Source organism: Pelmatolapia mariae, linkage group LG3_W (genome assembly GCF_036321145.2).
Source record: "Pelmatolapia mariae isolate MD_Pm_ZW linkage group LG3_W, Pm_UMD_F_2, whole genome shotgun sequence".
Taxonomy (NCBI): Eukaryota; Metazoa; Chordata; class Actinopteri; order Cichliformes; family Cichlidae; genus Pelmatolapia; species Pelmatolapia mariae.
In genome coordinates, this window is record NC_086229.1 from 14,744,909 (window position 1) to 14,770,343 (window position 25,435).

The 25,435-nt window shown below is 41.5% G+C and overlaps 2 protein-coding genes across 2 annotated transcripts in view; both read left to right on the forward strand.

The window, feature by feature from the left end:
* LOC134624246 (gastrula zinc finger protein XlCGF26.1-like) overlaps positions 1–1,257 on the forward strand; it is a gene marked incomplete at its 5' end in the record, with an annotated part of 6,662 nt that extends 5,405 nt beyond the window's left edge. Inside the window, one exon of the mRNA XM_063469209.1 lies at positions 1–1,257. This exon is cut by the window's left edge and continues 225 nt beyond it. Within this exon, the coding sequence (XP_063325279.1) occupies positions 1–1,128 (1,128 nt within the window).
* Positions 1–25,435, forward strand: part of LOC134624238 (gastrula zinc finger protein XlCGF57.1-like) — a 120,833-nt gene that overhangs the window by 75,624 nt on the left and 19,774 nt on the right. The gene's annotated exons all lie outside the window — the stretch shown is intronic.

Genomic DNA, 25,435 nt, shown 5'->3' on the forward strand with positions numbered 1-25,435 from the left:
CACACTGGAGAGAGACCGTTCAGCTGTGGAGACTGTGGAGAGTCTTTTGCCAGGTCTGGAAGCTTAAAAACACACCAACTCATCCACACTGGAGAGAGACCGTTCAGCTGTGACGAGTGTGGAAAGTCTTTTACGCAGTCTGGAAACTTGAAAACACACAAACTCATCCACAGTGGAGAGAGACCGTTCAGCTGTGATGAGTGTGGAAAGTCTTTTACTCACTCTGGAAGCTTAAAAACACACCAACTCATCCACACCGGAGAGAGACCATTCAGCTGTGGAGACTGTGGAAAGTCTTTTACTGAGTCTGGAAGCTTAAAAACACACAAACTCATCCACAGTGGAGAGAGACCGTTCAGCTGTGGAGACTGTGGAAAGTCTTTTATCCACTCTGGAAGCTTAAAAACACACCAACTAATCCACACTGGAGAGAGACCGTTCAGCTGTGGAGACTGTGGAAAGTCTTTTACGCATTCTAGATACTTAAAAACACACCAACTAATCCACACTGGAGAGAGACCGTTCAGCTGTGGAGACTGTGGAAAGTCTTTTACCCAGTCTGGAAGCTTAAAAGCACACCAATTAATCCACAGTGGAGAGAGACCGTTCAGCTGTGGAGACTGTGGAAAATCTTTTACCACGTCTGGACACTTAAAAACACACCAACTAATCCACACTGGAGAGAGACCGTTCAGCTGTGACAAATGTGGAAAGTCTTTTACCGAGTCTGGAAACTTAAAATCACACCAACTCCTCCACAGTGGAGTTAAAGCGTACACCTGTGATCAGTGTGGCAGAGCTTTTACTCACAGTAAGAGCTTACAGAGTCATCTTGTTACCCACTCTGGAATTAAGGCGTACAGCTGTGACATTTGTGGAAAAACTTTCAGCCGGATAGGGAGCCGAAATATTCACCTACGCATTCACACCAGACATGATGTGTACAGCTGTGATCAGTGTGGTAAACAGTTTACTACAAACACAGAGTTACGGCGTCACATGTTTACCCACACTGAGGAACGACCTTATAAATGTGACCTGTGTGAGAAGACTTTTAAATCTCCACGTTACCTGAAAGCACACCAACAGATCCACACCAGAAAGACTCTACAAGTGCAGTTACTGTGAGGTATGTATTTATATTTTTATCTTGTCAGCCCGACTGTTTGAAACAACTCTGCTCATCAAAGTGTGTTAGCATGTTAGCAATTCTACTGCATGGAAAGGCAGCTCTGAATGATTATTCAGACTCTAATCACAGGTTTTTAGGGATACTGTTTGAGAATTGTGTTATTGTTATTGTAGCATTAAACTAGTATTACTTTAATGTTTTTACTCTTATCGTTTTTATAGCACATTAAATTGAGCTGAGTGTGATAATGTAAACAGTAAAATGTAATTGGACTTTGGCAGAGATGCTCTTTATTTCAGGTGACGTTCAGGATAAAAATGTTGAAGGACTGACTTACACTGTCTTTGTGTTTTTGTTTAGAAGCAGAGCGACACAGATGGATCAAGTTCTCAACCCTGTCATCGCTGTGGGAAAGACTTTTGTTGTGACCTTTGTGGAAAAACTTTAAGTCATTGAAGGACTCTGAAAATACATCAACGTAGACACACTGGAGACAAAATGAACTACTGTAAAGAATGCGGGAGAGGCTTCACCATTTCAAAGGACTTCAAACAATATGAACTCCTTCACAGTGGCGTTAAAAAGCATGTCTGCGATCAGTGTGGGTCATCCTTCATCAGTGCACGTCAGCTTGAAAAGCATAAACGAGTCCACACATGAGAGAAACCATACAAGTGCAGACACTGTGACAAAACCTTTTCACAATCATGTGATCATACTAAGCATGAGCGCAGACACATGAAAGAGAACTTCATCACGGCGCCCCCCGTGTGCGGCAGCCTGTTACAGCAGCTCTGCTCGGTCTGAGTTTCTTTCTTTCTTGTCTTTTTCTTCTCGTAATTTTTTATAACTAACGTATTAGTAATTAGATAACAAATTTCCCACGTGTGGGACTAATAAAGGTTATCTTATCTTATCTGTGAAAGAGTTTGAGTAATCTCAGTTCATACTCCACTCAGAAACGATTCCATGTTACAAATAAACTGTTACGTCTTGATTCCCGCTTTTACGTTAATCTTGTAAACAGTATATTTGCATAACGACTGAAACCGGCCCAATGAATGAACAATGGGCTGTGAGGTCAATTTCTTCATCATTAATATGCAAATTCTTATGAGCATTGATCAACAACCACTGGTCAATGGCCATGAGTACCATTCACAGAGTAAAAATTTGCATAATGATTATGAAGTTTACTGTTACCAATGTTCAAAAACATTTACTAAATTATCTTCTCTGTGCAAACATCAGCGTGATGCAGGACTGAAATCATTGCCATCTCTGGATCACAGTGAATCTGCAGAGACAGAAAGATCCTCTTCTGGTTTCAGGGTCAGACTTAAACCCTTGAGATCAGGCTCCACAGAGTTCAGGTGGAGTCTTCTGTAAAGATCTGATGAGGCAGCTCTGAATGAAAATGTGCCTCTTGTTACATTTTAAGCTTTCTAAACTGTTCTACTGTAGTGTTTGTGTTGAGTGGTTCGCTTTGTTCCAGCAGTTTGATTAAGAAATCTGTTTCCTGTTATATTTTTATTGAATGCATTGATCCATGTGTTCTGCAGGTTTTTTTCAGCTTGTTTGTGTAATGAAATCCTGCAACAATTAAACCAAAATTTTATATGTTAAATAAAGAAATGGTTTACTGACAAAGAGTTTGAGCCGTGATGTCATTTCCTGTATATCAGAGCAACACCTGAAGTGACCAGTGTTTAAAGTCAGAGTCAAATGTTGTGTCAGCATGACCTTGTGAAAACTCCTTGGCGATGCTTCACTACGTTATCTGCTAACTGTTAGGGTGTAGAAGGACGAAACTCCCAGGGTGACCAGTGGCAGGAGCTTCCTGATGCAGAGAGTTGAGAGAAGCTGAGGCATCCCAAGGTTAAAGCTGGCATAACTGAACTTTAATGTTTGATGTGTGTTTTGGCTCTCCTGCACGCAGTGATTAATAGCTTGAACACAGCAGAGCTTGATATAAAGACCTGGGTGACAACTAACTTTATGCTGCTGATTATACTTGGCCCTAAAATACCTAGAAATATGGTATCTAACCAGATACTTGCTCTGGATGGCATTACCTTGGCCTCCAGTAACACCTTGGAGTAATGTTTGACCAGGATATTAAACAAATATTTAGGGCTGTGTGATGAACCAAGTTGAAAAAGCAGGAGTCACAAGAATTATTAGAAAAAACAGAGTTTTCATTCATTTAACCCAAATATTATATTTACAAAAGTAATTAATGTTAAGCTCATAAAAAATGTCAAAGAAACAAAACTGAACTCAGGCAAAGAACTGCAAACTTAACAAACCAAATGACTGCACAAAGAAATATAACTGACCTAAACAAACATAACTGACCTAAACATGAAATGGCACAGAAGGGTAAATATATTGTCTGATCAGACCACTATGACACACGAGGAGTTTTTCCTTTCCAGTCACCTTTCTCACTCACTATGTGTTAACAGACCTCTCTGCATCGAATCATATCTGTTATTAATCTCTGTCTCTCTTCCAAATCATGTCTTTATCCTGTTTTCCTTCTCTCACCCCAACCGGTCGCAGCAGATGGCCCCGCCCCTCCCTGAGCCTGGTTCTGCCGGAGGTTTCTTCCTGTTAAAAGGGAATTTTTCCTCCAAACTGTCGGCAAAGTGCTTGCTCATAGGGGGTCATATGATTGTTGGGTTTTTCTCTGTAGCTACTGTACAATATAAAGCGCCTTGAGGCTACTTTTCTTGTGATTTGGCGCCATATAGATACAATTGAAGTGAATTGAATTGACTTGGTTCTTCAGTATTTCTAAAGGGTTAAACTGCTTCCTCACATCTGCTTCATGAATATGAAAGGTTGTAGTGGGAGAAGGTTTTGTGAAATCCTCATAGGTGTGAAGTAAGGAGGTTGCTCCTGTGGGTGAAGTCTTTCATAGCATTAATTGCTTTGTTGTGGGGGGAGTGGGGAAGGTGGGGGGATTGGGTTGCTGTAGCTGGGGGTGGCTGTAGCTCAGGAGGTAGAGCAGGTCACCTACTGATCGCAAGGTTGGAGGTTCGATCCCTCCAGTCTGCATGCCAAGTGTCTTGTGTCTGTCTAACCCCAAGTTGCTCTCCGATGCATCCATCAGAGTATGAATGTGTGTGTGAGTGTAGTGAGTGCACTCAGTATAGAGGTATTGCTTGTGAGAATGGGTGTGAGTGGGTGAATGTGGTGTGTTGTATACAAGTGCTTTGAGCACTCCGGGAGAGTAGAAAAGCGCTATATAAGAATCAGTCCGTTTACCATTACTCTATTGTTGGAGAAGTCTCTATTGAGTTGTGAAAGCTGCTTGATGGCTGTATCCCAATTCAGGGTCTGCAGCCTTAAAGTACGCAGCCTCAACGATCCTCAAGGGCCGCGTACTCAAAGACCGCTAAGGCCGGAAGTGCGAGGCTTGTGAAATGGGACGGTCTAGCCTCCATCGCGCTGCCCAGGTTGCCTAGCAACCATAACACCAATCGCTGGAAAGGTTTCATACAGCTTTGTTTGACAGAAATGAAGGAGAACATATTTTGTTCGTGTGTTTGTTTCTACACGAGCTTTGTGTGATTTAATAAGTATCTGAAGCTGAGACCACAGGACTGTAAAACATGATTGTTGGCCTTCATATCTGTACTGAACAGTCATATAAGATTAGCTAGTAAATAACAATTAGCTCATGTTGTTCATGAGACTAAAGTCAGTGTAAATATGATATGGCCAATATTGTAGTTATTATATTAATCATCATAAGTTATTACAGCAGTGAGTTTGAACTCTCAAATCAAATCACTTCTATTGTCACATCACATGTGCAGGTACACTGGTACAGCACATGTGAGTGAAATTCATGTGAGTGAACTCTGTGTCTAACACTGAGCTTCAGTAAAGATTCAAGTTGCAGTTATTTATATTTCCTATCACCTTAAACCTTCAATCAAAGACAAGTATCTTTGACAGTGTATATACAGATGTATCATATATAAGAGACAAATATTGTCCGTTTGATATGTTGGCATTATTAAATTTCACTCAATGCTTACATATATGTGTAAAAAGAAAATGTACAAGCTGTGATAACTGTGTCTGATAGAATGAAGAGTAGACAGATATATTAAATATTCCTTTATTGGGTGAGAAAATCAGACCATGTCATAACTGCTTTAAGTCATACAGAATAGATATCAGAGCCTTAAACAGGCTGACTTCTGCTAAATGGGTCAAACTGGGCAGAAAGTAAACAAACACATAACATCCTTATAGAATATGATGTAACACTATAGATCAACTTACCTCAGAATATATAAAGCATATAAACAATTACAGCAATATGATGCAACAAACACAGCAGTGCTACTAATCCAAAATACTCAAAGCTTCATAGAACTGAAACAAACATTTATTTTTAGCTCCATTCTGCTGCTGATACACACTTTAGGTTTCTGAATATTAAACTTGTTTCTGCTTTTCATAGTGTGTAACTTGAAGTCCCTGAGTACTTTCTCCCACACTGAAAACACTGGGATGATAACATTATTTGAACATTACCTAATAAGACTGATTCAGGACAGACAATTAGTTATGTTAAACTTTCCTAGCAGTCCTTCACAAACAGGGAACAGTCTGTCTATTCTCTCCATCTGTCAGCTGCTGCTGGCTCTTCCTCCTCCTCTTCCTCACACACTGCTGAGTTTGTCCTGGTGGATCATCAGGGGTGCAAAGCCTCACAGATGATGTGCAGCAGTGGGTCCCACAGTCTGTCCTCACTCTGGACACTTGCAGTCGTCACACATGGAAATCAAATGTGTGATAAGCTGCAGGATTCAAACACAAGTGTAACTTATAAATACATGTTCATACTTTTATTCCACAATCAGAGAGAAAGGAACAGAGAGAGAGTGCAGGACAGACAGACAGGTGACAGTCTCAGGTGTATACACTGCTACAAAACAGCACAAGAGAAGGAGGATTTAGTGTTTGTGTTATTACGAGTGCTAAACAAGAAGAGTTCCAGATGGTCCAGTGGACACATGTGTGACTCCTGTGATTAAAGCATCTTTCTTTCAGCTTAACGAGTGAACCGTCAGCTCGTTCAAACACACGTTAAAGTCCGTTTGGCTCGACACCACCGAACAGAGGCAGCAATATAACATAGCTAACATTAACAGTGCAGTGAATCCTGCTTGTGCCGTGATATTCAGGACTGCAAACCGAGCAGCATCACTGACTTTCAGCTTGTTGTGTTTGTGGATATATGACTGACTTTAATTATCCATAAAATCATCACATTCTCTGTCAGATTAAGGTCAGCTATTGTATTATTATATTTTAAAGGCTTTAAAAGCAAGTAAACGCTGAAAGTACAAACATCGCTAATGTCACATAACTTTGCCGACATGTGGCCAACAGTAATGTTTTAATGTTCTTCATTATTAAATATTTGCACATAAAAAAGTGACATCATATTCAGTACTTACTCTTCGGCCGCTCCGCTTCTGCCGTCTGCAGCAAAATTATCCACAGTGACTGCCGCGCTATGAATTGTGGGATATGTTGGGCCGCGAAGTCTACATCACCACAGCCTTAAAATTCAGGGAAATGAAGGCCGCATTTCAGGGCCGCATTTCGAGCAGCCTTTGAATTGGGACAGCCTTCGGCGCGCCGCTGTGACGTAATCGGCCTTAAAATGCAGCCTTTAAGGCTGCAGACCCTGAATTGGGATACAGCCGATGTCTCATCAAACCGTTGAGGGCGTTGGCCAACAGTGGAGTGGGGCTGTGTGCTTCCTGAAGTGAAAATCTGGCATTTAAAGATGAATGGGAACTCGCTCACAGCTGACTAATGAACATTTGAATGTAATCTTATATTTAAAACACTGACAGGATGTTCAAGTCAGTGCAGTACTTCTTGTGTTTAATAACCACCAACCATCTACAACTACAGACATAAGTAATTAGAGTTTAATTATCAAAAGACGAACAAATTAAATAAAAAAAATTGAAGTTGGACCTGGGGCTTAGCTGCACTTCTATGTAATAGCAATTTCAGCCACAAGGTGGAGCAGTGAGTCAGAGTAACCTTTATCTAATCAAGGAAAGAATGCATTCTTATTTACAGTGGCAGAAAAACAAAAGCACTATATAAATACACATTAGTTACTTACAGTGAGAAATTATTCACAAGAAATGACGGCTGCCACTTTCCCCAAATTCAGACCATGCAATCCTCAAAGAAGGTGCAACAAACCATAGAGCTGCATGTCAGACTTACCAGGCCTCGTTTAGCACATTAAATATTAAAGTTCTCTAGCATATCGAGACTATCTCTACACAGCATAATATAATCCATATGTACAGGGTACGACCCCCCTCTTGGTTGTGGCGTGTGGATATTTCTTTAAGACACTAGTAAGTATGTGTGATATCCTGACATTATGAATTGTAAATGTACAAACCGGATTCCTAAAAAGTTGGGACACTAAACAAATTGTGAATAAAAACTGAATAAAATGATGTGGAGATGGCAAATGTCAACATTTTATTCAGAATAGAACATAAATCACAAAACAAAAGTTGAAACTGAGAAAATTTATCATCTGAAGGGAAAAATATGGTGATTCAAAATGTCATGGTGTCAACAAATCCCAAAAAAGTTGGGACAAGGCCATTTTCACCACTGTGTGGCATCTCCCCTTCTTCTTACAACACTCAACAGACGTCTGGGGACCGAGGAGACCAGTTTCTCAAGTTTAGCAATAGGAATGCTCTCCCATTCGTGTCTAATACAGGCCTCTAACTGTTCAATCGTCTTGGGCCTTCTTTGTCGCACCTTCCTCTTCATGATGCGCCAAATGTTCTCTATAGGGGAAAGATCTGGACTGCAGACTGGCCATTTCAGTACCCAGATCCTTCTCCTACGCAGCCATGATGTTGTGATTGATGCAGAATGTGGTCTGGCATTATCTTGTTGAAAAATGCAGGGTCTTCCCGGCAAGAGATGACATCTGGATGGGAGCGTATGTTGTTCTAGAACCTGAATATATTTTTGTGCATTGATGGTGCCTTTCCAGACATGCAAGCTGCCCATGCCACACGCACACATGCAACCCCATACCATCAGAGACGCAGGCTTCTGAACTGAGCATTGATAACAACTTGTGTTGTCCTTTTCCTCTTTGGTCCGGATGACATGGTGTCCCACATTTCCAAAAAGAACTTTGAATCGTGACTCGTCTGACCACAGAACAGTCTTCCATTTTGCCACACTCCATTTGACATGATCCCTGGCCCAGTGAAAACACCTGAGCTTGTGGATCTTGCTTAGAAATGGCTTCTTCTTTGCACTGTAGAGTTTCAGCTGGCAACGGCGGATGGCACGGTGGATTGTGTTCACTGACAATGGTTTCTGGAAGTAGCCCTGAGCCCATTTTGTGATTTTCTTTACAGTAGCATTCCTGTTTGTGGTGCAGTGTCGTTTAAGGGCCCGGAGATCACGGGCGTCCAGTATGGGTTTACGCCCTTGACCCTTATGCACAGAGATTGTTCCAGATTCTCTGAATCTTCGGATGATGTTATGCACAGTTGATGATGATAATGTCATGTTTCGGCTGTGTGGCAGGCAGGGAGAGGACCCAAACGCAAACTCGTAGACACAAAGGATGAACTCAAAACCACAGCTTTATTTGCTGGCTGGGAAAAAGCATACAAAAGTAACCTAAACTAAACTGGAAAATCACAAACTAAACTCACAGAGAGATCCACACAGTATGAGGGAGAACGCGACACTGACACAGGGAAACACAGGGCTAAAATACACTGGGAAGTAACGAGGGGAATGAGACACAGAAGGGGAGCACAGCTGGGAGAAATCAGAACTGACGAGACGAGGGAGCAAAGTAGAATACACTCACAAGAGACATGAACCTTCAAAGTAAAACAGGAAGTAGCATAGACACGAACTAGACTAGGGGAGACAGAGCAACTAAGAAACACAAAGAACAACAACAAAGAGACACAGAGGGCAGCTACTAAATACTCAGAGAACTAAAGAGAATACAAGAAAGCCAACCTAAGATACTGGACTAAAGAATAAGCTGGGGGAACAAATGGAACTAAGATCATAATACAAATAACTCAGACACAAGAAACTAAAAACACTGGGTCACCGACCCAGGACCATGACAGATAACTGCAAAGTCTTTGCAATTTTTCGCTGGGTAACACCTTTCTGATATTGCTCCACTATCTTTCTGTGCAAACATTGTGGGAATTGGTGATACTCTACCCATCTTGGCTTCTGAGAGACACTGCCACTCTGAGAAGCTCTTTTTATACCCAATCATGTTGCCAATTAACCTAATTAGTGTTAATTGGTCTTCCAGCTCTTCGTTATGCCCAAATTTACTTTTTCCAGGCTCTTATTGCTGCTTGTCCCAACTTTTTTGGGATTTGTTGACACCGTGAAATTTTGAATCAACATATTTTTCCTTTAAAATGATACATTTTCTCGGATTAAACTTTTGATCTGTCACCTACGTTCTATTCTGAATGGAATATTGACATTTGCCATCTCCACATCATTGCATTCAGTTTTTATTCACAATTTGTTTAGTGTCCCAACTGTTTTGGAATCCGGTTTGTAGCTAATTTTGTAATATTTTTCAATGTTTCTTCCTTCATTTAATATTTTTGTCATGTTGTTTTTGTTGTTGTATTTAGTTTTTTATCTGTGTGTACTTTTTTAGTCTGGATGAAAAAGTTGGATGTAGCTAGCTGTGATGTGTGGTGCATTAAATAGTTGGTGTTTATTCTACTTTTCACTTTTGGAACCTTTGGAAGTGACGTCACCTTTGGTTGCCATGGAAACAATCCGTGCATCTCCCAGAGCTCTGTGAACTTTATGATGATGACCATTAATCAAACTTCATTCACATATAGACTATAAGAAAAAATAAGCTTTCATCATCTGTTTCATTTGTAAGTGACGGTCAGTCGTAGTTCTAATGAATCAAAGGATGTTCACAGTGTTTTGTACTTATTTTAGTTTTATTTAACATTTAGTTCATGTTTCAGCTCCAGCTGTTTAAACACTGAACAACCTTAAGGTGAAAAGTATCTAACTGGGTTTTCTTCCTATATTATCTATATGTTGAATTTCATTCATGTACCTGATTGATGAGCCCTTCATGTCAGTGTTGTTTTATGACAGTATTTGGATCATTTTCTCTAACCTGTGAAACTTTATGTGTGTGAGAGCTGATTCACTGATGGAGGAATTTGTGAAAGAAGAGCTGAAAGAAATGCTGACACAGGCAGAGTTGAGTCCCTTTAAACTGACACGTTAGATAATGAGGAGACATGGCATTCCAAGAAAGCTGAATATAAACCTGCAGGGGAATACTGTGTGTTGGTAGTCATGTTTCCTCATTATCACAATAAAATTTTAGATACATCCATAAGATTTAAGCTTTTTTTTGTTTGTTTGTTTTAATCAGTTTTAAATATTGATTTAATAAAAACAGTTTTTATGTTGTCGTCACCACTGAACATTAAGGTATGACTTTCCCCTCATTTATTTAAGTGAAAGCTTCCAAATGTTTTTTTTTTCTCTTGGCGAAGGCAGTCACACTTTTCTCCTCCCCCTTCCCTTATCTTCCCTGCTTAGCGTCTTGTGTCCTTGTCTAGTCTCGTGTATCTTCTCACTTTTTCCCTGGAACACTCTCTCACAGTCTGTTCTCTAAAACCTAAAAGACGAATTATGGATTTGATCAACTGGCCCCTGAATGCAATTGACACCCTCTTCTCAATGAGAAGCCTGGGCTCGGGTGAGCCTGACTGTAAGACATTGAAGACACCTTTTCGGAACCATGATTACAGGGTTCTTGCTGATCGGCACTGGCTTAGCCCTGGCTTATTAAAGAATAAAGAAAGCGGAAACGGCTGTTCAAACCCCCACAAGGCTGCCCACTATGTTGATTGGAACAATGGAGCGAGCTGTGGCTTCTCAGAATGGGTTCATTCTACGCAGCACGGATGACATCTTGGAGAAGCTTGTGGCTGCTGTGAGTACTGAGACCGACAACATCTGACAACATCTCAGAGAGGCTCACGGCTGTCGTGAACACTCATGCTCTATGAGCACACTGGATAACATCTCGGTATGGATGGATGACATCGTGGAGAGGCTAACAGCTGTCCAACGGGAATGCTAGAACATCTTTGAAATTCACATGAGTTTTTTGCACTAAGGTGAAAATCGCCATCACTTCATTTAACACAAATTTAATCCCACATGTGTGAAGGAAAAGCAAAACACTTTTTTGAAAAGTCTGTAACAAAACCATCAAATCTAATAAAGGTTATTTAAATGCTGCAAAAGAAGAATGGATTGGAATAAAAAAATACATATGCTAACCTTAATTACTGTGGGAGGATAATGAATGATGCTCATAGTGAGTAAAAAGTAAACTGAGTGCAATTTATGGACAGAGATTCACTTTTAATGTGAATGTATAATACGATACAGATATATAAGAAATATGCCAAAACAGAATAAATATTACAAAATATGAATAAAAACTATAAAAATGGAAGCACCTTTGCGTGTGGTAGAATGTATACAATGTATGAACAAATCTTTATTGCAGACACTTATTTTACTAATTCAATAAGACTAATTTTGTGTTGTCAGATTTATGAGTTTCATGCTTTCATCGTGGTACTTGAGAGCTTGACATTTTCTCACACTGTAAAAAGTTTGAGAAACACTGATAAGTGTGTGTGTGCTTTTAGAAAACATTTAAAGCTGCTGTACAGAATCTTTGAAACAAGCTTAAAACATTTTTAGAATATAAACAGAGCATCTGCTTCTCTTCACAGCTCCTCACTCCTGACTTCAATACTTGAAATGTGCAATTCACTTGTATTTTCACTTGTATTTTATTTTTATTTTTTAGTCCTATGTATTCTATTTATCCCCTTTGTATAATTTATTTATATATGTCTCTGTATTTATATGTGTGTATATATAATATTCTGCTCACGCTCTGTAACTTCTGTCGGTGCTGTGCTTTTGGAAACCGAATTTCCCAGAGGAACCCACCCGAGGGATTAACAAAGCTTTATCTTATTTTATCTTATCTTATCTTATCTTATCTTATCTTATCTTATTTTATCGTATCACTCCACCAGGGCTCCGTTTGGCTTTCTGATAGTGAGCAAATGCGATGTAGGTACTGTGGCAGTCATACACACAACTGGACGGTCCAAAAGTTGGCCTACCTATTACTGGCTGAGGTTTTAGTAGAGTTGTGGCTGAACCACATACATAAATATTATTAATTTTAATCTCCCCATTACCATTGGTTATTAATTGATCAATGATAATGTTATGTTGGAATGTTGAGCGTCAAAAATGTTTCAACCCAGTTTGTTTTGCAGATCCTGTAAAGCAGCTTTAACACAGGGAGAGAAAAACTTCCAGATTGTACGAGTAAAATCAGGTTTTTTCTCTTTGTCAGTTTAACAGTTTCTGTTGCCTGTCACTGTTCCCCTTCTGTTTTCTTACCTGGTTCTTCCTGGCCTTTAACTTTCTCCCCACGTTCCCCTCTTTCCTCTCTCCCTCTTTGGACTGACAATCATACACAAATAAATTGTATTCAATTAGATGAAAAATGACATTAATATGAAAAAAATATTAAGATCACTAACAAAGTCCTGTCTCCGTGTACTTTCAACCAAAAGGCAAATAACCAAACCACATGTACATCTAATAAAAGATATAAATATTGAAACACTGATCCAACATTATTCTTGATTGACGGATCATTTGATTTTACACTTTTACACTTTTACCTGAATATGGCTCCTTTAGAAAAAAAAACAACTTCCTAACATCCATTATGAACCTGACTCTCTCTGTACACACACACACACACGCACACCAGGAGTTATAAGGTTAATGGGCATTCAGTCAGTTAGCTCGTTAGTATCCATTTCAAACAGGACAGTGGTAACAAAAGTAGCTACGGACAATTATAAGTTTTAGATTTTAAATAGGCTATATACATTTCAATGGGAGCAACAGGACGGTCAAATATCACTGATTTTACTACAGAGCAGGACGGATTGTAGGGTAGCAAACATCGTCAGAAAACAAGTTTTCCACACTGCAGGATACCTGGTGTGATGTTCTTCGGGGCTTTTTGATATACATAATAATATACAGTACATACATAATACATAATATATATATACATAATATACAGTCTGACGTTATCTCGGTCTAAATGGAGAACAGAAACGATAAAGAGGCAGAGTGATGTGTAGCTGGGAAGAGGAAAAGAAGATAAACCAGTAGAGCAAGTTAACTTGAAACCATGACATGTTTCCATTTTGGGCGGGGGGGTTAAATTGCCCCCTAACTCATTTCCTGCATCTGTACTTGCATCCTGCCAACAAGTCCACTTTTTTCACCACACAACACTGACGTTCGATTTCTTGTAAGCCCAACAAGTTTGTCCCAGGGCAGTTTCATGGTGGTTACACTTTGACATACGTTTCTCTTCTGGCTCACATTTGCCAAAATCTGCGTTTTGTCTGGACACAAGACGTCGCACACCTTCATCGTGCAGCTTTTCAGAAACTCTCCCTCGGTAACCGATATATATTTTTAAATATATATCGTGATAAATATTTTGGGCCATATTGCCCTGCTCTACTACATATGAGCAAACTTTACATAACTGTGTATGAATGATGATCAAGAGACAAACTTTGAAGATACAGAGCATGATGTCGCATCATCAGACTGTAAACAAACATCCACCAGGCTTCTTTGCTGGCAGAGGTGATGATTCTCCCATCAGGGATCAGTAGAGTGTATTAACCTGTGGTATAAGCAGCAGTCAGTGAAATATTACTGTTTCACATAAGAAATCTAGCACATGAAAGCCAGGGTGGGAGGGATCTCTGCAAACTGACTCACCTCTGCAAGTGTGAAGCTCAACAAAGATCTGACTCTGCAGTCACAGACAAACAAAAAACTCCAGCTGGGAGATAGAAAACGCTGTCTGGGTCTTGCTGCATGTTGCTGGTCAGAGTCCCAAACTATTTTTATCACTTTGGTGTATCTCAACATTCAGTTATACAGACATATGTGTTCTTAAAAGCAATTCTTTGTTTTGCGGGCGGAGTGGAAGCCGTTTTGCTTCACAGTGCACCTTAACAAAGAGGGGATGCTTTTTATTTACATCTAGTCAAAAGTGTTGGTAATAGTGTTTTAATCACACTAATTTTATAATTCTGACAATATGTCAGCTTGCAGCGATGCATGCATTTTATTTTAAAAACGGCACAAGTGGGAATTTCTTCTGAATGGGTAATGTCAGCTTGTTCACAAGCGTTTCATTTAATCAAACCACTAGTTTTAATTGAACTAGTTTTTACGCATCTACTGGGGTTTCTTTCACGGGTTGATGAGATTATTTTATTCGGGATTTCGGAATGTTGAACTAAGAGTGAGACAGGGGCTACTACTATCTTGTTATTGTTCTCATTTTTCAGAAGGAGACATGCAAGCATGGGACCTCTCAGACTCGCCAGACTCTGAATTGCCCGAGTATTACTTTGACACCCACTATGATGATGTGATGCTGAGGCTCAAGACATTCCGATTCATCCCCGCCACACGCTTGTTTGTACGCTCATACACAGTCGATGGGACTGGAACACAATTCAGCAGGATTGCAGAACACACCATGACTGAACTGAGATCATCACAACATATAGTGTGATGGAAATTCAGTTTCCAGTAGCACAGCACCGACAGAAGTTGCATGTTACAGATACGCTAAGGGAAATGAGAGTAAGGATATAAGCACACAGCCCCACTCCACTGACGACCTGCTGTTGGCCAACACCCTCAACGACTCTTACTGCTGGTTTGATGAGACATCAAGCAGCCTTGACACCTCCACCTTCCCCAACAATAGAGACACTTTGGTCCATCATCCCCCCACCTCCCCACTCCCACCAGCACAGAGCCATCACCACCATCAAAGACTTCACCCACAGGAGCCCCCTCCTCACTCCACAGCTATGAGGATTTCACACCACCTTCTCCCACTACAACCCATCATATTCATGAAGCAGATGTGAGGACGCAGTTTAACCCTTTAGACCTACTAAAGAACCCAGTCCGCCTGAGCTTATCTTTATATTTTTACATGTTGTAGTGCCATTTCTGGGAGTATTTTAACTTGCTATACATCAATACAACCATTATATCCCAAATTTTATTCATATGTATGCATTAAGTCATCAGTAACTAAATAAATTGCAATAGTGGTATTTTTACACAAATTTCTAGTTAAAGTAATTTCAGAGGTTCATCCCTCAAAATTGTAAATGTAAAAAAGTTGCATAAAACAGTTTCCAAATTAATTTTGAGTGTCTTCATAGTTTTATTTTTGAGATACACCAATTCGTATATACTGCAGCCACCAACTTTGAAATTCTCATTTACATGACTTATTTAAACATTCTCCTCTTGAATGCAAAATTCTTAAAAACATCTTTTATCCTTTAAGAGTAAATAAATCTGAAAGCTGTTCCATCCTAAAAGAGTACAACAATGTGTAGTTTATGATGTTCTAAAGGTTTCAGCATCTTTTTGAATTTGTCACATGTGTGGAAAGGTATGAGTGAGCCTTTGTATCATACTGTGAGTGATGCTCGTCAGCACACAAACCCAGAGTTTCTCTACAGGAACACAGAGAGAGTTATTCCCTGTACTGTAAGGACACATTCAGCATTGTGCAGTAAATCCAGATCATCCCAGTTAAATGATTACATGGATGTGAGTGTGGTCGTCAGAGCAGCACTGATCAGTGTCAGGTTATAATGACCAACGTGTACACAAACACTAAGTTTGAGTGTGTGCAGTGAGACTTCAGTCAAAGCATTTAACTGAGGTGTGAAAAATAAGCTGAACTCTACAGCTTGTTGTGGTCCCCTGTGGCTTGACAGCCTTCCAGCTGTTCTCCAGCATTTTCATTTACAGTCATAAAATATCTCCACATGTTGCTCCTCTTTCTCTCTCTCTGCAGTCCAAATGCGTCTTCTGAGCGCATCTGAGTCACGTGACGGCACAGGAACAAATCCCAGCAGGGCAGGAAGAAGGGGGCGGAGCAAAGTGCGTCGCCGCATAAGAAGAGGTGTTCACACAGACAGAGCTGCTTTTTCATCCACAGCGAGTAAATAGCGAACCTCCAGGAGAGAAACAAACTAAAGTATCGATCATATACCACTACCAACGTTTGGATCGATATCTGCATCGATCTGCACACCCTTGTCTCCTGGATCGTAGCTGAGATCAGCGTGAACCATGTGGGTCTCTGCTCCCTGACCTGTTTCCTGTTTGGAAAGAGTTCCAGCTTCATCACGGAGTTTCTCTCGGTTTGTGGGCTCATCTAAAGGTAAGCACCGAGCTAACTTCAACACTAGATTTACTAACCCTGCGCACATTTGCAGAAATCACTTGAAACCAACACCTACTAGAATTACTTTTTTATTTTCTGGTGCAAGTCTCAAGTGTTAATCACCCCTGCTGACATTTGTACAGGTCATATGCTCGATTCACATCCTGCTTTTGTTGTGCAAACCACCCATTGTCTTTGAGGCCTGGCACATTTGCTTTTGCACACACATACAAACGCTGCAAATCTGTGTTTGTTTGACAGTGTAAGACAAAAGCAGCAAAAATAAAAACTGTACCAACAGTACAGTCTTAATGGCTCACTATAGGGCTTTGGAGCGTGATGTCACGGGGGTGGGCGTGGAAAGGATTTTGGCCCCATCCGCCATTTTGGGGGTCTAGCGCAAGTGAAAAGGGAGCGAAGGCACACACAACAGCCATGGTTCGTATTTGCTGTCTGGTCGGCTGCAATGTTCGATCGCACGACCGGCAAGAGAATAAGCTTGAAAAGGGTTTATCTTTTCATTCTTTCCCAACCTGGAAGCAACATGAGGCAGCTCGTGTATCGATGTTACCAAACGAAGGCGTCTAGCCTGGATAGCAGCTGTGAGACGAGCTGATATCCAGCTCTCTTCCATCTCCAAATATATGTTGGTGCTCCGGACATTTTCATTCCAGTAAGTTCTAAATATGTTCGTATCACTCTTTATAGCCTATTAGTTTTATTTGAGGTCATAGCAAATTAGAACAAACATCCTACTGAGTGATTTTCCAGAACTACCTTCTCTTTATAGAGTTTATAATTAATTGGCATTATTGCAGCAAACCAGCCTATGAAATGGATGAAACACATCGTGACTGGGTTCCAGCGCTACATAAGGGACCTGCTTCAAACATACCACCATGCCAATCAGATTACTTCTTCCATGTGAGGGTGAAGAGGTGACCCTTCTGGATAAGATTGTGAAGGTTCGCTGCGTTTGTTGAACAGTGTGGTAGTAAAACCAGGGAAAATGAAACTTGCTCCTGTTAAATATTCTTAAGTCTTTTGCTGTATAAATAGTGGGTTTTTTTTTTTTAAGATAAGATAAGATAAGATGGCCTTTATTAGTCCCACAGGTGGGAAATTTGTTTTGTTACAGCAAAAGTGCAAAGTTATGTAGCAGAAATTAGAAAACACTGGAATGCAATAAAATAAAATAAAATACTATATACAATAGAATAAAATAGAATAGAATAATATATACAATAGAATAAAATAGAAATACAAATACTATATACAACTGAGTAGGAAAATACAAAAACACAACTTCGTCAGAAGAAGAATTGCACGTATAGCAGTCTTATTGCACATGTGTGGGTTTGTGTGTTTGATCAGCTGCAAAAGTCTTTGTTGTGGAGTCTGACAGCAGTGGGGAGGAAAGACCTGCGAAATCTCTCCGTCCCACACCGTGGGTGCCGCAGTCTCCCACTGAAGGAGCTGCTCAGTGCTGTCACAGTCTCATGCATGGGGTGGGAGATGTTGTCCAACAGGGATGACAGCTTAGCCACCATTCTCCTGTCACTCACCACCTCCACTGGGTCCAGAGGGCATCCTAGAACAGAGCTGGCCCAAAGATACAGTAAATAATGTTAGTAGTGGGTGATATCATGTAAACACTGTCATGATTTTATGTAAACATTTTGTCTTTTATAAACTATAAATGACATGGATTCTACATTGTAACTGATGTGATTTTCTATATAGTGGTTTTAATAATAAAAAAAGAGGCAAAACTTAGTTTGTTTCTTTATTCAACTTTTGAACAGTGGTCAGTACATATTCAGTAAATGCAAATTATTTACATGGCATAAATCTAGACGCCTAGATAAAACATTATGGCATTATAGCAGTGACAACTCCTCCACAGTAGCAGGTGGGATTCTTCTTTTTTGAGGACGGCTTCTTTTACCTTTCAATACGGATGGTCTGTTTATGTTTTGATCAAGAGCCTTTTTTTGGGCAGCTGAAGAGGAGAAGTCTATCTTATGGCCAACCTCTGGCTGTATCTTGGTCACATTACCAGGCAAAACCCAGTATGCAGGTTCATCTGTAACAGGCCTTGTGCCACAGATCCGCACTGTTGCTTCTACATTAAACAGAAGAGCAGCGACATGGCTGCAGGTCTCCGCGACTCCGGCCATACAGCTGCAGTGGGCGGCTTCAACCTTCCCTGTGATGCTCACAGTGACCCATGGCTGCAATGCTGGTTCATGCAGTCTTTGAGAGTGCAGCACCTGAAACACACACAGACAAAGTTCATTTAAAGACAAGAACTATGAGCCAAGGCTGACATAAATGTGTTTTATCTACTTTATCATAAATGTGACAGTGTTTAGAAAGTTAGCACATACATGTAATTTTTCATTTCTTTATGTGTCCATCTATAAAACGCTGCATTTTATAGGGTAAATCTGCCTGTTTTCTGTCAGAAACCTGCCTGCAGAAAATGAACCTAAAGTATGTAATGCAAGGATGTATTTGCTTTAGAGATGGAGAAAGCATAAAGTGACAATTATGAATCACTTAATATGATAAGGAGATTCTGCAGGTCATTAATCAATGTATAAAATTAAAATAAAATGTATTTTTAGTGACACAGGACACAAACACAGAAGCAAGATGTATATTTAAATTATTTATAATAAATATGAATAAATCATTGCAATTTCTTTAACCATAAAGAATAACTAAATCCTTCAGGACAATGTCTCATCAATGCACTGAACTCACTATGTTATCCCTCTAACAGCCTCCACATGTTCTCACTGTAATTTCCCCTCATGAATGAATTTATGCTGCACTAATCTGAATGTTTGGGGGGGAAATCAAACGCATTTCACACGCAGTACTCGAGCTGACTTACCTTTGTTTGAATGACGACTTGTACTCGCTGACTGCACAGATAAGGTACGAAAATATGTGAGGCTATGTCAGTAGCGGTTGGTCTTCAGGGTTTCTACTCCACGGCCGTGTTTCATACAGGTCCACATTTCCAAAGCACGCTATTTTCTGCAAGTACTGCTGCTTCGCCTCTGGACGCAATCGGTCTCTATACCGTCCGTTTTCTATGGAGCTGCTTTTAAGCACGATTCTTGTCGACGTCGTTCCAACACAGTGTCTCTTTTGATTCGTAGACCCCGAAAATGGCGCTGCGCTCCGCGGCTTGACGTCAATTCCAAAGCCCTATACATACAATCTGGAGACGTGTAATGTAACAAACACGTGTAATGTAACAAAATACCACTACTAAAAGGCCGGTTAGAATAATGTATATCCCACAAATCACTGCCTCTGTTTGTATCTCTGTCACTGCAGGACCAACGTGGATCGAGAAGTCAGCGCTCTCAGGAGGCCGACAATTTTGTTGAAGAAAGAAGTGGAAGAAAAAAATATAACAGCGACGAGTTTGGGAAAGATTTTACTGTGAAAGCTTCCCTAAAAATGCATCAGGTCATCCACACCGGAGAGAGACCGTTCAGCTGTGACGACTGTGGAAAGTCTTTTACGCAGTCTGGAAGCTTAAAAACACACCAACTCATCCACAGTGGAGAGAGACCGTTCAGCTGTGGAGACTGTGGAAAGTCTTTTACGCAGTCTGGAAGCTTAAAAACACACCAACTCATCCACACTGGAGAGAGACCGTTCAGCTGTGGAGACTGTGGAAAGTCTTTTACCGAGTCTGGAAGCTTAAAAACACACCAACTCATCCACACTGGAGAGAGACCGTTCAGCTGTGACGAGTGTGGAAAGTCTTTTACGCACATTTCAAACTTAAAATCACACCAACTCATCCACAGTGGAGTTAAAGCGTACACCTGTGATCAGTGTGGCAGAGCTTTTACTCACAGTACCAGCTTACAGAGTCATCTAGTTACCCACTCTGGAATTAAGGCGTACAGCTGTGACATTTGTGGAAAAACTTTCAGCCGGATAGGGAACCGAAATATTCACCTACGCATTCACACCAGACATGATGTGTACAGCTGTGATCAGTGTGGTAAACAGTTTACTACAAACACAGAGTTACGACGTCACATGTTTACCCACACTGAGGAACGACCTTATAAATGTGACCTGTGTGAGAAGACTTTTAAATCTCCACGTTGCCTGAGACGACACCAACAGATCCACACCAGAAAGACTCTACAAGTGCAGTTACTGTGAGGTATGTATTTATATTTTTATCTTGTCAGCCCGACTGTTTGAAACAACTCTGCTCATCAAAGTGTGTTAGCATGTTAGCAATTCTACTGCATGGAAAGGCAGCTCTGAATGATTATTCAGACTCTAATCACAGGTTTTTAGGGATAGTGTTTGAGAATTGTGTTATTGTTATTGTAGCATTAAACTAGTATTACTTTAATGTTTTTACTCTTATCGTTTTTATAGCACATTAAATTGAGCTGAGTGTGATAATGTAAACAGTAAAATGTAATTGGACTTTGGCAGAGACGCTCTTTATTTCAGGTGACGTTCAGGATAAAAATGTTGAAGGACTGACTTACACTGTCTTTGTGTTTTTGTTTAGAAGCAGAGCAACACAGATGGATCAAGTTCTCAACCCTGTCATCGCTGTGGGAAAGACTTTTGTTGTGACCTTTGTGGAAAAACTTTAAGTCACTGAAGGACTCTGAAAATACATCAACGTAGACACACTGGAGACAAAATGAACTACTGTAAAGAATGCGGGAGAGGCTTCACCACTTCAACGGACTTCAAACAATATGAACTCCTTCACAGTGGCGTTAAAAAGCATGTCTGCGATCAGTGTGGGTCATCCTTCATCAGTGCACGTCAGCTTGAAAAGCATAAACGAGTCCACACATGAGAGAAACCATACAAGTGCAGACACTGTGACAAAACCTTTTCACAATCATGTGATCATACTAAGCATGAACGCAGACACATGAAAGAGAACTTCATCACGGCGCCCCCCGTGTGCAGCAGCCTGTTACAGCAGCTCTGCTCGTTCTGAGTTTCTTTCTTTCTTATCTTTTTCTTCTCGTAATTTTTTATACCCAACGTATTAGTAATGAGATAACAAATTTCCCACGTGTGGGACTAATAAAGGTTATCTTATCTTATCTGTGAAAGAGTTTGAGTAATCTCAGTTCATACTCCACTCAGAAACGATTCCATGTTACAAATAAACTGTTACGTCTTGATTCCTGCTTTTACGTTAATCTTGTAAACATTACATTTGCATAACGACTGAAACCGGCCCAATGAATGAACAATGGGCTGTGAGGTCAATTTCTTCATCATTAATATGCAAATTCTTATGAGCATTGATCAACAACCACTGGTCAATGGCCATGAGTACCATTCACAGAGTAAAAATTTGCATAATGATTATGAAGTTTACTGTTACCAATGTTCAAAAACATTTACTAAATTATCTTCTCTGTGCAAACATCAGCGTGATGCAGGACTGAAATCATTGCCATCTCTGGATCACAGTGAATCTGCAGAGACAGAAAGATCCTCTTCTGGTTTCAGCGTCAGACTGAAACCCTTGAGATCAGGCTCCACAGAGTTCAGGTGGAGTCTTCTGTAAAGATCTGATGAGGCAGCTATGAATGAAAATGTGCCTCTTGTTACATTTTAAGCTTTCTAAACTGTTCTACTGTAGTGTTTGTGTTGAGTGGTTCGCTTTGTTCCAGCAGTTTGATTAAGAAATCTGTTTCCTGTTATATTTTTATTGAATGCATTGATCCATGTGTTCTGCAGGTTTTTTTCAGCTTGTTTGTGTAATGAAATCCTGCAACAATTAAACCAAAATTTTATATGTTAAATAAAGAAATGGTTTACTGACAAAGAGTTTGAGCCATGATGTCATTTTCTGTATATCAGAGCAACACCTGAAGTGACCAGTGTTTAAAGTCAGAGTCAAATTTTGTGTCAGCGATGCTTCACTACGTTATCTGCTAACTGTTAGGGTGTAGAAGGACGAAACTCCCAGGGTGACCAGTGGCAGGAGCTTCCTGATGCAGAGAGTTGAGTGTGGGGGATATAAAAGAGAAGCTGAGGCATCCCAAGGTTAAAGCTGGCATAACTGAACTCTAATGTTTGATGTGTGTTTTGGCTCTCCTGCACGCAGTAATTAATAGCTTGAACACAGCAGAGCTTGATATAAAGACCTGGGTGACAACTAACTTTATGCTGCTGATTATACTTGGCCCTATAACTCAAGATGGCGGCGCGCACGGGTGCAGCGGCTCTTAGCTCTCCAGTTTGGTGCTCGTTTTTACTTTTACTGTGTATATTTCTGAATGTTTGCAACGCCGCCATCTCTTACAGTCGCCAGAACCTAATTGACCTAGGTTTCAAATATAGTTTGTCTGTTTCTGGCGACTATCAGCAAACACACAACATCCTGGAGGAGATAGCGAGACCGCCGGGGTCACCGTGGATGGTCTGCCCGCCCAGCAAGCGTAGAAGGCGATGGAGGGAGAGGAAGCAGAAGAGGGGATGCCGGTCGGGCTCAGATGCTAGGCTACGCAAACAACCACACCGGCCAGCACTTCCGAGCCTTTTCCTGTCGAACGCCAGATCCATCACCCACAAATTAGACGAATTGGAGCTACAGATAGCAACCACGAGCTTTGCACGTAACTGCAGCATCATTCTTATTACGGAGTCGTGGCTTCACCCGCTGATTCCCGACGCTGCAGTTGAGTTAGCAGGCCGCACGCTACACCGGCACGACAGAACCAGCAACTCAGGTAAAAGCAGAGGAGGGGGGCTATGTGTTTACGTGCATAACGAGTGGTGTTGTAACAGCAGGATCATTCACACACACTGTTCTCCTGATTTGGAAGTTCTGGCAGTCTCGTGCAGACCTTTTTACATCCCGAGGGAGTTTACTGTAGTGATTGTGATAGCTGTTTACATACCGCCGGATGCTAACGTTGGCACGGCTCTCAGCCTCTTGCTTAACACCATTAACAAACAACAGCTTGCCCACCCCGATGGGGTTTTTATTGTCGCCGGCGACTTTAACAAAGCGTGCCTAAAGACTGTGCTTCCTAAATTTGTCCAGTTTGTGGACTTTGCTACGAGAGGTGAACACACTTTGGACCGTGTCTATTCAAACATCAGGCATGCTTTCAGAGCGACACCCCTCCCCCACCTGGCTGGATCTGACCACCTCTGCATGTCCCTCACCCCCACCTACACCCCCCTGCTGAGAAAAACAAAGCCCCAGACAAAGACAATAAAAACCTGGCCTGAAGGAGCCCTCTCTCAACTGCAGGACTGCTTCTCATCTACTGTATGGGATTTATTCTCCAGCCACAACCTCCAGGAGTACACGGACACTGTACTCTCCTACATCAGGAACTGTGTTGATAATGTCACCATCAACAAAAGGGTCAGGGTGTTTCCAAATCAAAAACCCTGGATGAACAGCGAAGTGCAATCCCTCCTAAAAAGCCGCAACACTGCCTTCAAGTCAGGGGACAGGGCTGCGTACAGGGCGGCCAGGGCAGACCTGAGTAGAGGCATCAGGAAAGCTAAGGCTGCCTATAGAAGGAGGATTGAAGATCACTTTGCTGACAACGACCCCAGAAAAATGTGGCAGGGGATCAATCACATTACCAACTACAGAAGCAATAACCAGGCGACATCTAGGACTGATGCCTCGCTGGCTGAGGATCTAAATCGTTTCTTCGCCCGCTTTGAGACGACCAGGCCCTCAGCTGTCACACCACTTCCACCCGCCCCCAGCACCGACACACTAACACTTAGGGAGCATCAAGTGAGGTGTGCTCTAAGGTCAGTGAATCCCAGGAAGGCGGCAGGTCCTGATGGAATACATGGAAAGGTTCTCAGAGCATGTGCTGACGAACTGACCGGAGTCTTCACTAAAATCTTCAACCTTTCCTTGTCATTAAACACCGTCCCGCCCTGCCTCAAAACCTCCACCATCATCCCCATCGCCAAGAAGACAGCGGTGGACAGCCCAAATGACTACAGGCCTGTTGCACTTACGCCTGTAGTGATGAAGTGCTTTGAGAGACTGGTCTGTCAGCACATCAGGGCCAGTCTGCCTCCCACTTTGGACCCCCACCAATTTGCCTACAGGACTAATCGATCCACCGAGGACGCTATCACCATAGCGCTCCACACTGCGCTGAGTCACCTGGAGCACAGAGGAAGCTATGTAAGAATGCTCTTTCTGGACTTCAGCTCAGCATTCAATCATATCATCCCGGAGATCCTGGTCCAGAAACTGTCTCACCTGGGACTCTCCACCCCCATCTGCCTCTGGATCAAGGACTTCCTGACAAATAGACCACAGTCTGTCAGACTCGGCCCACACCTGTCCAGCACCATCACACTCAGCACCAGGTCTCCACAAGGATGTGTTCTGAGTCCCCTCCTGTTTACACTCTACACATCCGACTGCTCCCCTACCCATCTCTCAAACACCATCATAAAGTTTGCGGATGACACCACTGTGGTTGGACTCATCTCAAGGGGGGATGAGTCGGACTACAGAGATGAGGTCAACAGACTGACTGAGTGGTGTTCAGTTAATAACCTCCAACTGAACACCACAAAAACTAAAGAACTCATCTTGGACTTCAGGAAGGGCAGAGCAGACCCGGCCCCACTGTACATTCACGGGAGCTGTGTGGAGAGGGTGCACTCCATGAGGTTTCTGGGCGTGCAGATCTCTGATGATCTCTCCTGGTCTGCAAATACCACGGCGGTGGTAAAAAAGGCCCAGCAGCGTCTCCACTTTCTGAGAGTGCTCAGGAGGAACAACCTGG